This window comes from Salmo trutta, chromosome 14 (genome assembly GCF_901001165.1).
Source record: "Salmo trutta chromosome 14, fSalTru1.1, whole genome shotgun sequence".
Lineage (NCBI taxonomy): Eukaryota > Metazoa > Chordata > Actinopteri > Salmoniformes > Salmonidae > Salmo > Salmo trutta.
The window spans coordinates 33,188,517-33,204,041 of NC_042970.1; the positions used below are offsets into that span (position 1 = coordinate 33,188,517).

At 46.2% G+C, this 15,525-nt stretch overlaps 1 protein-coding gene across 6 annotated transcripts in view; it reads right to left on the bottom strand.

The window, feature by feature from the left end:
- Positions 1–15,525, bottom strand: part of LOC115207873 (collagen alpha-1(VII) chain) — a 103,453-nt gene that overhangs the window by 29,456 nt on the left and 58,472 nt on the right. For 5 of the 6 annotated variants that reach the window (XM_029775400.1, XM_029775399.1, XM_029775397.1 and 2 more), the window contains exons 56-81: positions 14,312–14,383; positions 13,948–13,992; positions 13,816–13,851; positions 13,580–13,621; positions 13,379–13,459; positions 12,746–12,781; positions 12,605–12,640; positions 12,079–12,159; positions 11,920–11,955; positions 5,049–5,120; positions 4,789–4,833; positions 4,183–4,218; positions 3,944–3,979; positions 3,247–3,351; positions 3,074–3,139; positions 2,904–2,939; positions 2,745–2,780; positions 2,580–2,627; positions 2,430–2,465; positions 2,063–2,188; positions 1,596–1,805; positions 1,418–1,453; positions 1,282–1,326; positions 1,039–1,155; positions 836–907; positions 476–520 (exon numbers count right to left, since the gene is read on the bottom strand). In XM_029775400.1, the coding sequence (XP_029631260.1) occupies positions 476–520; positions 836–907; positions 1,039–1,155; positions 1,282–1,326; positions 1,418–1,453; positions 1,596–1,805; positions 2,063–2,188; positions 2,430–2,465; positions 2,580–2,627; positions 2,745–2,780; positions 2,904–2,939; positions 3,074–3,139; positions 3,247–3,351; positions 3,944–3,979; positions 4,183–4,218; positions 4,789–4,833; positions 5,049–5,120; positions 11,920–11,955; positions 12,079–12,159; positions 12,605–12,640; positions 12,746–12,781; positions 13,379–13,459; positions 13,580–13,621; positions 13,816–13,851; positions 13,948–13,992; positions 14,312–14,383 (1,632 nt within the window). The remainder of the gene's footprint in view (positions 1–475; positions 521–835; positions 908–1,038; positions 1,156–1,281; positions 1,327–1,417; positions 1,454–1,595; positions 1,806–2,062; positions 2,189–2,429; positions 2,466–2,579; positions 2,628–2,744; positions 2,781–2,903; positions 2,940–3,073; positions 3,140–3,246; positions 3,352–3,943; positions 3,980–4,182; positions 4,219–4,788; positions 4,834–5,048; positions 5,121–11,919; positions 11,956–12,078; positions 12,160–12,604; positions 12,641–12,745; positions 12,782–13,378; positions 13,460–13,579; positions 13,622–13,815; positions 13,852–13,947; positions 13,993–14,311; positions 14,384–15,525) is intronic. The other variant, XM_029775402.1, reaches the window with a different exon arrangement.

Sequence of the window (15,525 nt, forward strand, 5' to 3'; positions counted from 1 at the left end):
CTCTGGGCCCTAGTTAGTCATGGCTGATTACACAACATCAACATCAATGCTTCAGTTACTCACCTACTGTATGGTTGGACATGTTATAATCACTGGAACTCGAACACAACATTATCTGCTTAACTATATACTGTAGTGCAGCCATTCTATTGAAGACCTGAAAACTGTGTAACTCCATTTGTCCTTTGATGTCTGGGACCTGTCTCCTGGAAGCTGTCTCTTTGAAAACAGATGAGTGCACAGTATGCACCTGCATAATGCATCCATGCAGTCATATCTAAAAGGCATCACATATCAACAAAGAAGCACCAGCGGATATCACTGTATGGTTATTGATATCAATGAAAATAAAAGCCTGATAGACCGACTTTTTCTGAAAATGTATTAGGTAGGCTAGCTACAGTAACCTTATCATACGATTACAATATTATCATCATTTTAATCTTCCCTTCAACCCCACCCCTCCTCCTCTCACCGGCTTCCCATCCTGTCCCGGTTTGCCAGGTTCTCCTGCTGCCCCCTGAAATGATCAAAACACAACCTGGTTACTACTAGCTACCACTACAACACTGTCTTCACAACCTCCTCCGCACCATAATCACACAATGATAAGGGTAATACAACCTGGTATCAGGTAGTGCCAACTGTTAACCCATATGGTTAGAGCCAGTCACATCTCATCTCACAGCGTAGCACAGAGGTGTCAAAGTCCTTTTCACCAAGGGGTGCACATTGAATCAGATGGCGGGCCAGAAATGGCCCCCGGGCTGCATGTTTGACACCTCAGTTGTAGATGAGATGAGGGATAGCCACTTATTGTAAAGCACACAGTCACCTGAAAACCATCGCGTCCCTGTTCTCCAGATGGACCCCGATCACCTTTATCTCCACGGAGCCCTGCAATACCCTGTAACACACACACACACACACACACACACACACACACACACACACACACACACACAGCTGATTAAACACAGGGACCCACATCAGGCTGCATGATGAAGTACTGTAATATTTTGAGTGAGGTGTTCTGACCCTGTCGCCTTTGGATCCCTGTGGCCCTGAGGCGCCAGGCTCTCCCATCGGTCCTGTAACCCCAGGGAGGCCCCTTGCTCCGGGGAGTCCAGCTTCACCCGCTACTGCAGCAGCACCCTTAAACACACACACACACACACACACACACACCCAATAAACACACTGCACCCAGTAACCTCTGGATAAACTATGATATGTTTACTGTAATGACGACTTATTAGAAAAGTAGTCTGTACAGGTCACCTTTGGTCCAGGAGGTCCCACTGAGCCACCTAGCCCGTTTTTCCCCTGGAGATGAGAACAGTCATGCTCTGGTCAACATCCATATAGTATATACATAACATTAAATGATGATTATTGTGGTGATGAATATACTCACAGCCTCTCCTTTGTCACCCTTCTCTCCTCTCTCCCCCTGGAAGTCAAAGTGGTATCACATGACACATCTCTAATCCACATGATCTTCCTCTTTTTCAATTTTTTTTTATTTCCTCCTTTCATATTCCTCTCCCTCTCTATCTCTCTCCTTAAACCAATCCTTCCTTCCTCCTCCTCACCTTATCTCCAGGTCGTCCAGCCTCTCCCAGTTCTCCGGCTCTCCCTGGTACTCCAGGGATTCCAGGTTTTCCTGGCTCTCCAGCCTGTCCTGTGGGTCCCACTGGGCCCTTCTCTCCAATGGCCCTCCCTGTGGGTCCTGTGGCCCCTACAGGCCCCCGTTCCCCCTGCTCTCCCTTCACACCCCTCTCCCCAGACAGCCCGCGGGCACCCTGACATGGAAATGAGTAAAGACATTACTTACACATACTGTCCTAGAAATCAGAATTGTTTTTACAGAGAATCAATTGTGTTACAGTCATACAGAGAATCACTTTTAGAATAAGCAGAGAGTTATGCATTACATCATGGGTCAAATAAACACACTAACACCATGTTTTAGTTCACTCTACTACACCATTTACGTGGAAGTCTTGATATAATCTCTTTGTTCCCCACACTGCTCCCAAATTGGAGACCGCTCACTCACATCTATCCCTGCTGGTCCTCTCTGCCCGGCCTCTCCCTTGTCTCCTCTCTGGCCCTTCTCAGCTTTCTCCAGCACACTCTTGCCCGGCACATTACTGTTATCCACAAGCACCTTCAGGTCCTGCATCTACAGACAGGACAGTACAGGGACAGAAAGGTCATATTCATCAGGCACCAAACAAAAGGAAGCAAACTGAAACAGGAGGGGCCTACTTGGACTTTGTTTCAAGTTGAAATAAACGTTTTAACGCCTTGATACGGTGTGTCCTAATGAATAGAACCCAGGCTTGTTCAAAGGGAAGGAGACTCATATACAGCACTGCTATGCCTTAATGTCACATCATTGCAAACATTTAGTATCCACTTACCTCAATGCCAAGGTTAGAGAGGGCCTTCTGCACATCCTGACGGGAGAGAGGCACAAACAGTGTCAAGGAGGAGTGAATACAGTACATGGTCATGCCTTTATCAGTCACATGCTGGGGTTATTCTCCTTTCTTGAATCTGTATTTTCTTACCACTGCTGTTCCAGGCCTGCCCGGTTGCCCGTCCTCTCCTGGGTCACCCTGTCAATAACATCTCACATCAGTAATACTAAAGATGCACTAACACATACACCAATACACATACTCAGGAAACAGCATGTGTACACATTCATATGCAAGACACACACACACACTTACCCTTTCACCTTTACTGCCCACTGCTCCTCTCTCCCCCTGAAATACAAGAGTGAATGGGTCAGAGATCAGACTGAAGGACAGATGAATGGACAGAGCTGGAGCAGACTGACTGACCATAGAAATAGATAATAGTAAATGATCTCTATGAAAATGACTTACTCTAGCTCCTACGGTCCCTGGGATTCCAGGCACACCCTGAGAGACACAGAGAGATGGGCATCAGAAACAGAATGCATTAGAAATGTACTTAAGACAAGCACACAGTACTGCTACATCAGGCTATGCTATACTGCTATATTGCACGGCTCATATCCAACATAGTAACTTACTGGGGTTCCTGGAGGCCCCTGAGGGCCAGGGATAGATGGTGTTGGAGCTCCCTTCGCATAGACCACCTGAGAGAGAGAAGAGAGGGGAGAGAGAGATAACTGTATAATCAGAGCGCCAAGTGACACACACACACACACACTCTAGGAAGCAGAGCCATATGACTGTTCTGTACCTGTCCTGGAGGTCCGATGGTGCCAGGGACCCCTTGGGGTCCAGATAGACCAGTTGGCCCTGCAGGCCCGCCAAGGCCCCGGTCCCCCTTCAGCCCGTCACGGCCCTGAAACGCACACACACACACACACACACACACACACACACACACACACACACACACACACACACACACACACACACACACACACACGACAACTTCAGACCAGCACGGACACTCTATTCCATTCCTAAGGGGTCTGGCCTGAACTAGAAAGGAGGCAGATGTCCTAGATAATTTCTATGAATTTGGACATGAAACCACAGCCTTGACATTCTATGCCTGTGCGGATCCCCTTTCAGAAGCGGCTGGCCCTCAAAAGCAGAGCTTGATCATTACCCACCGTTGCATTTATACAGCTGCTGCTTAGAGCGCTATTGATTTCACCGTGAAGGTAGGGTGTGATAGAAATATCAATGTCACAGGAGAGTACGCTTAATAAACACACACTAGGAGGGGGATTGATGGCGAGAAAGAAACGGAACAGGGATAATCGAGAGATGCTCAGGAGCCGAGGAGAGCAGGATCGATGAAGACGGAGGGAAAGAGGGAGCGAGAAGACGAGAGAGACAGCAGGGGAGGAAAGAAAGGACATTGTACAGACATTAAAAGAGAGCGAGAGGGGAGAGATAAAGATACAGGGTAACAAGTTACTAACGTCTCTTCCAGAAACCCCAGACTCTCCTTTGTCACCCTGTGAGGTAGAGAAACATCATATTCATCACTAAAGACAACAGTGGCACTGCAAAGACATTCACATTAACTCCAAATGAACATGAACAGCAATATCAGCACAGCAATGGGAGGAAACCGTGATGTTTACTGGTCAGTGGACCATAGACCATGAATAAAGTTATGTGAATTTAAATAGTCCTGAGTGCCGTAACCAACACTGACCTTTCTGCCATCTTCCCCTGGTACGCCATCCTCACCCTGCGAAAAACAACAACACAATAAGAAACTTACCAAACTAACAACACTGAAATGCGCATTTATAAAAGCTCACTATGCTGTTGTATCAAGCTGAGCCTCTCAGTTAGATAGATAATGTATTGCAGAAGCTTCGGTTGATCATCCTATTACCTCCTCACTTAACATTACAACAGATGGGCAGCTCCCCAAATGGCTCCCTAACCCTACATAATGCATTCATTTTGACCAGAGCCCTATAGGGCATGGTCAAAAGTAGTGCACTATATAGGGAATAGGGTGCCATTTGGAATCAACACAAAGTCAGCACAGCCACTTAGGTGGAATAAAAGCCTCAGAGTCACATCTGATCAGTGCACTTTAACCTGAGGATGTGACAAACATGTTTAATGGTAATTACACAGACTGACAGAGACAAATAGGACTAACTGGTGATGATAAAGCTCATAATAAATAGCACTGAATCGCATCCAATTAAAAATGTTTTCATTCAGTTTGTTATTAATCAGAGGTATGATGTAGTGTGGTAATGCCCTGCAGGATGCTATGTTAGAGGTCTGACTGATCCCTCACCATTTTCCCAGCAGCCCCTGGTTTTCCATTTTCTCCTGCTTTGCCCTGAAACACAACAATTAGAGTTATGAGACATCAATGAGACACGTGCTTTGGAAAGTGGAGTGTTTTGTGTGTGTGTGTGTGTGTGTGTGTGTGTGTGTGTGTGTGTGTGTGTGTGTGTGTGTGTGTGTGTGTGTGTGTGTGTGTCTGTGTGTGGGTGGGTGCGTCGTGCATGTATGTGTTTTTGTTTGTGTGGTTGACAGTGTTGGCAAACTCACAGGTGTGCCTGGATTTCCAGCGGGCCCAATAGGGCCTGGGAGGCCCTGTACACCTCTTAGTCCTGGCAGCCCCTGGTGAGACAGACAGACAGACACAGTGGAGGAGTGAGGGCTGAAACCACAGAGCAACACAGTGCCCTCTAGTGTTCAAACACAGTAAGTGACGGCTGGAATAAAAATAAATAAATAGGACAAACCCACATCACGACAAGAGAGACAACACAACATAAAGAGAGACCTAAGACAACAACACAGAATGGTAGCAACACATGACAAAAACACAGTAGCAACACAACACAGCAGCAGAAAATGGTAGCAGCACAAAACATGGTACAAACATTATTGGGCACAGACAATAGCACAAAGGGCAAGAAGTCTGAGAGAACAATACATCACGCGAAGCAGACACAAGTGTCAGTAAGTGTCCATGATTGAGTCTTTGAATGAAGAAATGGAGATAAATAAGCATCAACCAGTGGGTCTTGCGACGGGTATACAGAGATGACCAGTTAACAGAGGAGTATAGAGTGCAGTGATGTGTCTTATGAGGAGCATTGGTGGCAAATCTGATGGCAGAATGGTAAAGAAAATCTAGCCGCTCAAGAGCACTCTTACCTGCCGCCGATCTATAAATTACGTCTCCCTAATCTAGCATGGATAGGGTGGTCATCTGAATCAGGGTTAGTTTGGCAGCTCGGGTGATGGAGAAGCGATTATGATAGAGGAAACCAAGTCTAGATTTAACTTAGCCTGCAGCTTTGACATGTGCTGAGAGAAAGAGTGTACCGTCTAGCCATACTCCCAAGTACTTGTATGAGGTGACTACCTCAAACTCTAAACCCTCAGAAGTAGTAATCACACTCGGAATTTTGGATGAAAAGCGTGCCCAAATTAAACTGCCTGCTACTCAGGCCCAGAAGCTAGGATATGCATATAATTAGTAGATTTGGATAGAAAACACTCTACCGTTTCCAAAAATATTAAAATAATGTCTGTGAGTATAACAGAACTGATATGGCAGGCAAAAACCTGAGGAAAATCCATCCAGGAAGTACTATTATTTTGAAAGGCTGTTTTTCCATTGAAAGCCTATCCACCATACAAAGACTTAGGACTCAGTTCACGATCTCTATGGCTTCTTCTACATGTGGCCAGTCTTGAGGCATTGTTTCAGGCTTTTACTCTGAAAAATGAGGGAGATACAGCACTTTCAATGAGTGGACAGTGGAAATTTCCAGACATGAGTCCAGCGCGTGATCAGGAGCACGCCTATCTTGTTTCTCCTTTTCTATTGACGAAGCTTTGTCCGGTTGAAATATTATTGATTATTTATGACAAAAACCTACTAATCTCACTGCAACTCCCCTCCAAGTCTCCGACCACTACCTTGTATCCTTTTCCCTCTCGCTCTCCTCCAACACTACTCACTCTGCCCCTACTCAGATGGTATTGCGCCATCGCAACCTTCGCTCTCTCTCTCCTGCTACACTCTCCTCTTCCATCCTATCATCTCTTCCCTCTGCTCAATCCTTTTCCAATCAATCTCCTGATTCTGCTTCCTCAACCCTCCTCTCCTCCCTTTCTGCATCCTTTGACTCTCTATGTCCCCTATCCTCCCGGCCGGCTCGGTCCTCCCCTCCTGCTCCGTGGCTTGACGACTCATTGCGAGCTCACAGAACAGGGCTCCGGGCAGCCGAGCGGAAATGGAGGAAAACTAGCCTCCCTGCGGACCTGGCATCTTTTCACTCCCTCCTCTATACATTTTCTTCCTCTGTTTCTGCTGCTAAAGCCACTTTCTACCACTCTAAATTCCAAGCATCTACCTCTAACCCTAGGAAGCTCTTTGCCACCTTCTCCTCCCTCCTGAATCCTCCTCCCCCCCCTCCTCCCTCTCTGCGGATGACTTCGTCAACCATTTTGAAAAGAAGGTTGACGACATCCGATCCTCGTTTGTTAAGTCAAACGACACCGCTGGTCCTGCTCACATTGCCCTCCCCTATGCTTTGACCTCTTTCTCCCCTCTCTCTCCAGATGAAATCTTGCGACTTGTGACGGCCGGCCGGCCGCCCAACAACCTGCCCGCTTGACCCTATCCCCTCCTCTCTTCTCCAGACCATTTCCGGAGACCTTCTCCCCTACCTCACCTTGCTCATCAACTCATCCTTGACCGCTGGCTACGTCCCTTCCGTCTTCAAGAGAGCGAGAGTTGCACCCCTTCTCAAAAAACTTACACTCGATCCCTCCGATGTCAACAACTATAGACCAGTATCCCTTCTTTCTTTTCTCTCCAAAACTCTTGAGCATGCCGTCCTTGGCCAGCTCTCTTGCTATCTCTCTCAGAATGACCTTCTTGATCCAAATCAGACAGGTTTCAAGACTGGTCATTCAACTGAGACTGCTCTTCTCTGTGTCACGGAGGCTCTCCGCACTGCTAAAGCTAACTCTCTCTCCTCTGCTCTCATCCTTCTAGACCTATCTGCTGCCTTTGATACTGTGAACCATCAGATCCTCCTCTCCACCCTCTCCGAGTTGGGCATCTCCGGCGCGGCTCACTCTTGGATTGCGTCCTACCTGACAGGTCGCTCCTACCAGGTGGCGTGGCGAGAATCCGTCTCCGCACCACGTGCTCTCACCACTGGTGTCCCCCAGGGCTCAGTTCTAGGCCCTCTCCTATTCTCGCTATACACCAAGTCACTTGGATCTGTCATATCCTCACATGGTCTCTCCTATCATTGCTACACAGACGACACACAATTAATCTTCTCCTTTCCCCCTTCTGATAACCAGGTGGCGAATCGCATCTCTGCATGTCTGGCAGACATATCAGTGTGGATGACGGATCACCACCTCAAGCTGACCCTCGGCAAGACGGAGCTGCTCTTCCTCCCGGGGAAGGACTGCCCGTTCCATGATCTCGCCATCACGGTTGACAACTCCATTGTGTCCTCCTCCCAGAGTGCTAAGAGCCTTGGCGTGACCCTGGACAACACCCTGTCGTTCTCCGCTAACATCAAGGCGGTGACCCGATCCTGCAGGTCCTAATCCAGGCACTTGTCATCTCCCGTCTGGATTACTGCAACTCGCTGCTGGCGGGGCTCCCTGCCTGTGCCATTAAACCCCTACAACTCATCCAGAACGCCGCAGCCCATCTGGTGTTCAACCTTCCCAAGTTCTTCCCAACCTTCACCCCGCTCCTCCGCACACTCCACTGGCTTCCAGTTGAAGCCAAGACCATGGTGCTTGCCTACGGAGCTGTGAGGGGAACGGCACCTCCGTACCTTCAGGCTCTGATCAGTCCCTACACCCAAAGAAGGGCACTGCGTTCATCCACCTCTGGCCTGCTCGCCTCCCTACCTCTGCAGAAGCACAGTTCCCACTCAGCCCAGTCAAAACTGTTCGCTGCTCTGGCACCCCAATCGTGGAACAAGCTCCCCCACGACGCCAGGACAGCGGAGTCAATCACCGCCTTCCGGAGACACCTAAAACCCCACCTCTTTAAGGAATACCTGGGATAGGATAAAGTAATCCTTCTACTATTCATACTATTCATACTATTCACCTACTGTTTGTGTGGAGGTGTGTGCGTAAGCGGAGAGAGAGGATAAAATTAACTTCTTTGTTAATGTTGGGCAGAACGTTCTCTGAATAAACTGTACGAACCTTTTGCAGAAAGCTGAGTCCTTGCCTAATTATTCTTTACCCAGTGTCTTACAAACTTTGGGAATTAGTCAAGGCTTATTGATTGTTAATTATTATCATGGGGATAAAATAATTCCCATGACAGCTAGTGATTCATTTAATCACTATTTCTGACTTTTGTGAGTCCTCTCCTTGGCTGTGAAATGTCTGTAGGGTTTCTTGTGGCTAGGCGCTGTCCTAACATAATCGCATGGTGTGCTTTCGCCGTAAAGCCTTTTTGAAATCGGACACTGTGGTTGGATTAACAAGAACTTTATCTTTAAAATGGTGTATAATACTTGTATGTTTGAGGAATTTTAATTATGGGATTTCTGTTGTTTGAATTTGGCGCCCTGCAATTTCACTGGCTGTTGTCGAGGTGGGACGCTAGCGTCCCAATGATACCAGAGAGGTTAAGGGCAGAGAAAGCTTGTTGGACACTAACAAAGCTTTGTTGTAGAGCGTTTAAGAACAAAATCCGGGAAGGGGCCAGCTGAGTATAAGACTGCATATAAATGGATGAGAGAGCTTCCTACTGCCTGAGCTATGTTGTTGATGTAAATTGAGAAGAGCGTGGGGTCTAGGATCGAGTCTTGGGGTACTCCCTTGGTGACATACTCCTTAGCCGGCCCACAAGAATGGAATGGTCTACCGTATCAAAAGCTTTGGCCAAGTCAATAAAAACATTCATTCGAATCAAGGACAATGGTGACATCATTTAGGACCTTTAAGGTTGCAGTGAACCAGATGTTATTTTGGGGTCTTTTAGCGCCTCAGACTCAGTGACTGCCTGCAGGGAGAAACTTTGTAGTTGGACAGGGGAAAAAGAGTGAGCAGGCAACGGGAGTAGGTGTCACACCCGCTTGGGAGAAGCTTTTTTCAGGAGGCAGAATCCTTGTAAAAAATCCCAGCTAACGTAGCTAGCAAGTCTCTATCCACCATTTTTATTTGTTTACATTTTTTACATGCAATCGGAGAGCATCCTCCACCACATTTACAGTATACTGAACAAAAATATAAACATGCCACAATTTAAGATTTTACTGAGGTACAGACTTCATAACAGTGTGTTATGTGAATGTATTGTAATGTTTAAAAAAATGTATAAACTGCCTCAATATTGCTGGTCCCCAAGGCAGCAGCTAATGGGGATCCATAATAAATACAAATACAAATAAGGAAATCAGTCAATTAAAATAAATTCATTAGGTCCTAATCTATGGGTTTACCATGTTTGGGAATACAGATATGCATGTGCTGGTCATAGATACCTTAAAAAAAAGGTTGGGTCGTGGATCAGAAAACCAGTCAGTATTTGGTGTGACCACCATTTTCCTCAATCAGAGCGACACATCTCCTTCGTATAGATTTGATCAGGCTGTTGATTGTAGCCTGTAGAATGTTGTCCCACTCCTTTTCAATGGTTGTTCAATGTTGCTGGTCATTGGCGGGAACTGGAACATGCTGTCGTACATGTCGATCCAGAGCATCCCAAACATGCTCAAGGGTGATATGTCTGGTGAGTGTGCAGCCATGGAAGAACTGGGACATTTTCAGGAATTGTGTACAGATCCTTGCGACATGGGGGCGTGCATTATCATGCTGAAACATGAGGTGATGGCGGCGGATGAATGGCACGACAATGGGCCTCAGGATCTCATCACGGAGCATTCAAATTGCCATCGATAAAATGTAATTGTGTTCGTTGTCTGTGGTTTATGCCTGCCCATACCGTAACCTCACCACCACCATGGGGCACTCTGTTCACAACATTGACGTCAGCAAACAGCTCGCCCACACGACGCCATACACGCTGTCTGCTATCTGCTCGGTACAGTTGAAGGCGGGATTCATCCATGAAGGGCACACTCCTACAGGGTGCCAGTGGCCATCGAAGGTGAGCATTGGCCCACTGAAGTCGGTTACAACGCCGAACTGCAGTCAGGTCAAGACCCTGGTGAGGATGACGAGCACGCAAATGAGTTTACCTGAAACGGTTTCTGACAGTTTGTGCAGAAATTCTTTGTTTGTGCAAACCCACAGTTTCATCTGCTGTCTGGGTGGCTGGTCTCAGACGGTCCTGCAGGTGAAGAAGCCGGATGTGGGGGTCCTGGGCTGGCATGGTTACACATAGTCTGCAGTTGTGAGGCTGGTTGGATGTACTGCCAAATTCTCTAAAACGATGTTGGAGGTGGCTTATGGTAGAGAAATTAACATCAAATTATCTGGCAACAGCTCTGGTGGACATTCCATAGGTCAGCATGCCAATTGCATGCTTCTTCAAAACTTGAGACATCAGTGGCATTGTGTTGTGTGACAAAACTGCACATTTTAGGGTGGCCTTTTATTGTCTCCAGCACAAGGTGCACCTGTGCAATGATCATGCTTCTTGATATGCCACACCTGTCAGGTAGATGGATTACCTTGGCAATGGAGAAATGCTCACTAACAGGGATGTAAACAAATTTGTGCACAAAATTTAAGAGAAATACGCTTTTTATTGCGTATGGAAAATTTCTGGGATCTTTTATTTCAGCTCATGAAACATGGGACCAACACATGTTGCGTTCATATTTTTGTTCCATGTACATTGACATTTTAGTAATTTGGCAGATGCGATACTAGCCTGAAGCTGAAAGCAAGAGGCAAAGCGAGAGGGTCGACTCCGCCCAAAATCTGTCCGCGCAGAATAAGCAGATTTGTTCTGCTTAACGCTATAAGCAAGTGAGGTGTTTTTGTCTGGAGGGCAATGTGAAAGTGACAAATTTGTTTAAGATGAAAGTGAATTGCTATTTTGATAGCTGAGGCTTATTTGATTTCATAATGCTTTGGTTGTTACGAGTGTATTGATACATTTTCTACAAAAGATCACTGGCTAGAATGTTCCCACCTGATCGCGCCTCCTCCCGCCTGCCTTTCACCTTTGCAGACATGTATTTCCATTGTTAAAGCGGCCAGTGGACCCATCAATATAATAATAGATCATCTTTGCATGAAATCCTTTCTCACTTCTTAATGGGACCTCTCCAAGGTTCAGATAAGACAAATGGTAACAGCTCCACTCACTGACTTTAACAGACTAATGAATGTACCAGAGAGCCACACAAGCCAGCAGAAGTGCTGCCCTCTGGGACTGGGGTTGGGCACCCCGAGTCTAGGGGTTGATTCTGGCCTGGGGACCAGTGGTACTCACATCTCTTCCTGGATCTCCTAGTTTCCCTGGGTCTCCCTGTAACACCAAGGGGAAAGGATTGAGAGACAACTAAAGACAGTAATGTTTATGTCATGTTCACAGTACCCTGAGAATCTACAGCTGTTGTAATGTCTGTATGACAGAGACAGAGGTACTGACCCTCAGGCCGGCCGCTCCTGGTGCCCCTGGTTTGCCATCCAGACCGTTGCGTCCATCCAGCCCAGACGCACCTCTCTCTCCCTAGAGAGAGAAGCACACATGATGCATAGAGTATGATCAGAATAAGGGCTGCACAGTGGTTGTATTGGACCGGGGAATATTTTGAACAAGAGGATAAAACTCTACTACTACTGTGGAAAGGCAATTCAGTGCTCCAGCGTCGTTACTCAGAGTTAGTTTAATGTTTGAAAATGACTACGGTGAGGTATTTTTTAGGATGCAGAGCATGTGTGTATACAGTAGTAAGTTGCATGTCTCAGGCTGTGGTGATGTTGTGAGCAGGCCCCACTGAGCTTCATCCCACTGGGAATCTGCAGACTGGTAAACAGGATCCGGTGGAATGAAGGACAGCGCAACCTGCCAATCACCAGCCAGTTTGGAGAACCATACCCTATCAGGATTTGTCAATTACAAAATCTGCCTGTGTGAGAATGTGAGAAGTCACTGTAGTATGTGTTGTTCAGACCTTGTCTCCTGGGCCTCCTCTCTCTCCTGTGTCACCCTGGAGAAAAAGAAAGAAAGAGCAATGATTGAAATAGAGAGAGGGGAGGTGAGAGGGATAGTGATTAGACAGACAGACAAACATGACAGACAGACAGTGACTTACTCTCGACCCTGGAGGTCCACGCTGTCCCTCGAGACCCTACACAGACAAACAACAGAGCAGGTGAGAGAGAGAAGACACAGGGTAAGAATTACACACACTACAGCACACAGACAGACAGACAGCCATCACAGGTCAGTATACTTCAGTAACCGCCGAAGCTTAGGCTTCTCAAGACACTAGATTTGGAAGGATAGCCCCGTAAGACTCTGCTTAAAGTTTAGAGGTAGTTTAGAGACAGTGACCCATCAAGGGTACTTATCCATTGAAAAAGTGTCATCCTACAAATACCTAGGTATATGGTTGGATGACAAGTTGTCCTTTAAACCCAATTAGAAATTGGGTTTTTATTTTCGTAAAAAGGCTTGCTTCCCCCTTATGGCTAGAAAGGAGCCGAGTGGCGCAGTGGTCGGCACTGTATCTCAGCGCTAGAGGCATTACTACAGACCCTGGTTTGATTCCAGGCTGTATCACAACCGACCGTGGTTGGGAGTCCCATAGGGCGGCGTACAATTGGCCCAGCGTCGTCCGGGTTTGGCCGGGGTAGGCCGTCATTGTAAATAAGAATTTGTTCTTATCTGACTTACCTAGTTAAATAAAGGTTAGATAAGAGACAGAGACAGCAGTCTTACTCACCCGGAGCCCCGCGGCCCCTGAGGACCCTGCCTCGCCCTTCTGACCTTTGCCCCCATGCTCTCCCGGGTCACCAGCATCTCCCTAGACACAGGAAGTGACATCAGACACTGGGAGGTTAGGTGTACTGAGAAAGAGCTGTGCTGTATACACACAAAGATGTGTTCGTACAATGTTAGAAGTAAGTAAGGGACATCTACATACCTTTTCTCCTCTTTCTCCTTTAAGCTTTTGCATTGTATCGCCCTGTAGAAGTTAGAGAGAGACAGAGAGGTGTTGGTAGCTATGTGGTTCTGATGGCTCATTCAGTTAGTACGGTGCTTGTAATACCATTTCTTTGGTATGATTCTCACAGGGACCAAATTTGTTGACTGAAAGTCACATTTAGTCTCTGCTAAATGAACATATTGTTAAAGAGTTATAATCTTATCAGGACTCACCACTTTCCCTGGAGGTCCTGGGGGGCCTTGAGCTCCCTATTGTGTCATAAACAACATACAGTTTTGTTACTTTGAGCAGATTGGAACTATTATATCAGATTAGATTAGATAACAAACAGCATAACCTCTGACCTCAACTCCTTTCTCTCCTCTTGGTCCGATAGGTCCTGGGCTGCCCTGTGGATGACACACCATACACATCACACCACACACACACCAACTGTCACTACAGACAGACACCAACTGCTACTGTATTACTCACAGTAACCAACACAAATACTGACACATATAGAGTATCAGATCAATCAGGCAGAAGAGTGTCAGATGTGTGCCACATGAATTATTGACTTATTCATGGGTGTACAGAAGTGTCACGTCACAAATGCGTCTCACATGTCTTCCATGCTCCCAATAACTATTACACAGAAGACACAGACAGTATATCAGTTCAATCTGTCAGAGGAGTGTCACATTGTCACATAAACATGTGTCTCACATTACGTCCGTGCTCTCCAGGGTCTCCCAGGTCTCCCTTCTCTCCTGCTCGTCCAGGCTGACCCGCAAGGCCCTGAGGACGGGGGATAAAACCCACACAGATTGTGCTTAGTTACCATGGCAGTCCTAAAAATATCTTAGAAAAGACAGGAATAGCTGCACACTGATGGCTCCGATGCAAAATTGCATTTAATCAACGACAGCTAAGCGGTCTTCATCAGGGTTTCATCTGTCCTGACAACATCCACTTCATATCATGTAGGTCATGGTTCATCAAATCAAATCAAATTTTATTGGTCACATACACGTGTTTAGCAGATGTTATTGCGAGTGTGGCAAAATGCTTGTGCTTCTTGTTCCGACAGTGCAGCAATATCTAACAAGTAATATCTAACAATTTCACAACACATACCTAATACACACAAATCTAAGTAAAGGAATGGAATACAAATATATAAATATATGGATAAGCAATTTCACTGATTGATCATGACCTACATTAGTGATCAATCACTATAGACAGTACAGCAAGACGATTCTGAAAAGAGGGCATAAAGGGAGTTTTTTAATGTTTTATAGTGCCCCCTCTCATTGAAGCCACGGTATTCAAGGCCGACTGCGGTACTGCAGGCATTGTAAGCAGAAAACAGAATCCCCCATTATAGAGAATGGAAAAATGGCAATCTTCATGGTCAATCTTTGTGTAAATATACACTGAACAAAAATATAAACCCAACATGTAAAGTGTTGGTCCCATGTTTAATGAGCTGAAATAAAATATCCCAGACATTTTTCATACGCACAAAAAGCTCATTTCTCTCAAATGTTGTGCACAAAATTGTTCACATCCCTGTTAGTGAGCATTTCTTCTTTGCCAAGATAACCCATCCACCTGGCATGTCAAGAAACTGATTAAACAGCATGATCATTACACAGGTTCACCTTGTGCTGAGGTCAATAAAAGGCCACTCTAAAATGTGCAGTTTAGTCACACAACACAATACCACAGATGTCTCAAGATTTAAGAGAGCGTGCAATTGACATGCTGACTGCAGGAATGTCCACCAGAGCTTTTGCCAGAGAATTTAATTTTAATTTGTCTACCATAAGCCAACTCCAACGTCATTTTAGAGAATTTGGCAGTACGTCCAAATGGCCTCACAACCGCAGACCACATCGTGTGGGCAAGCGGTCTGCTGATGTCGACGTTGTGAA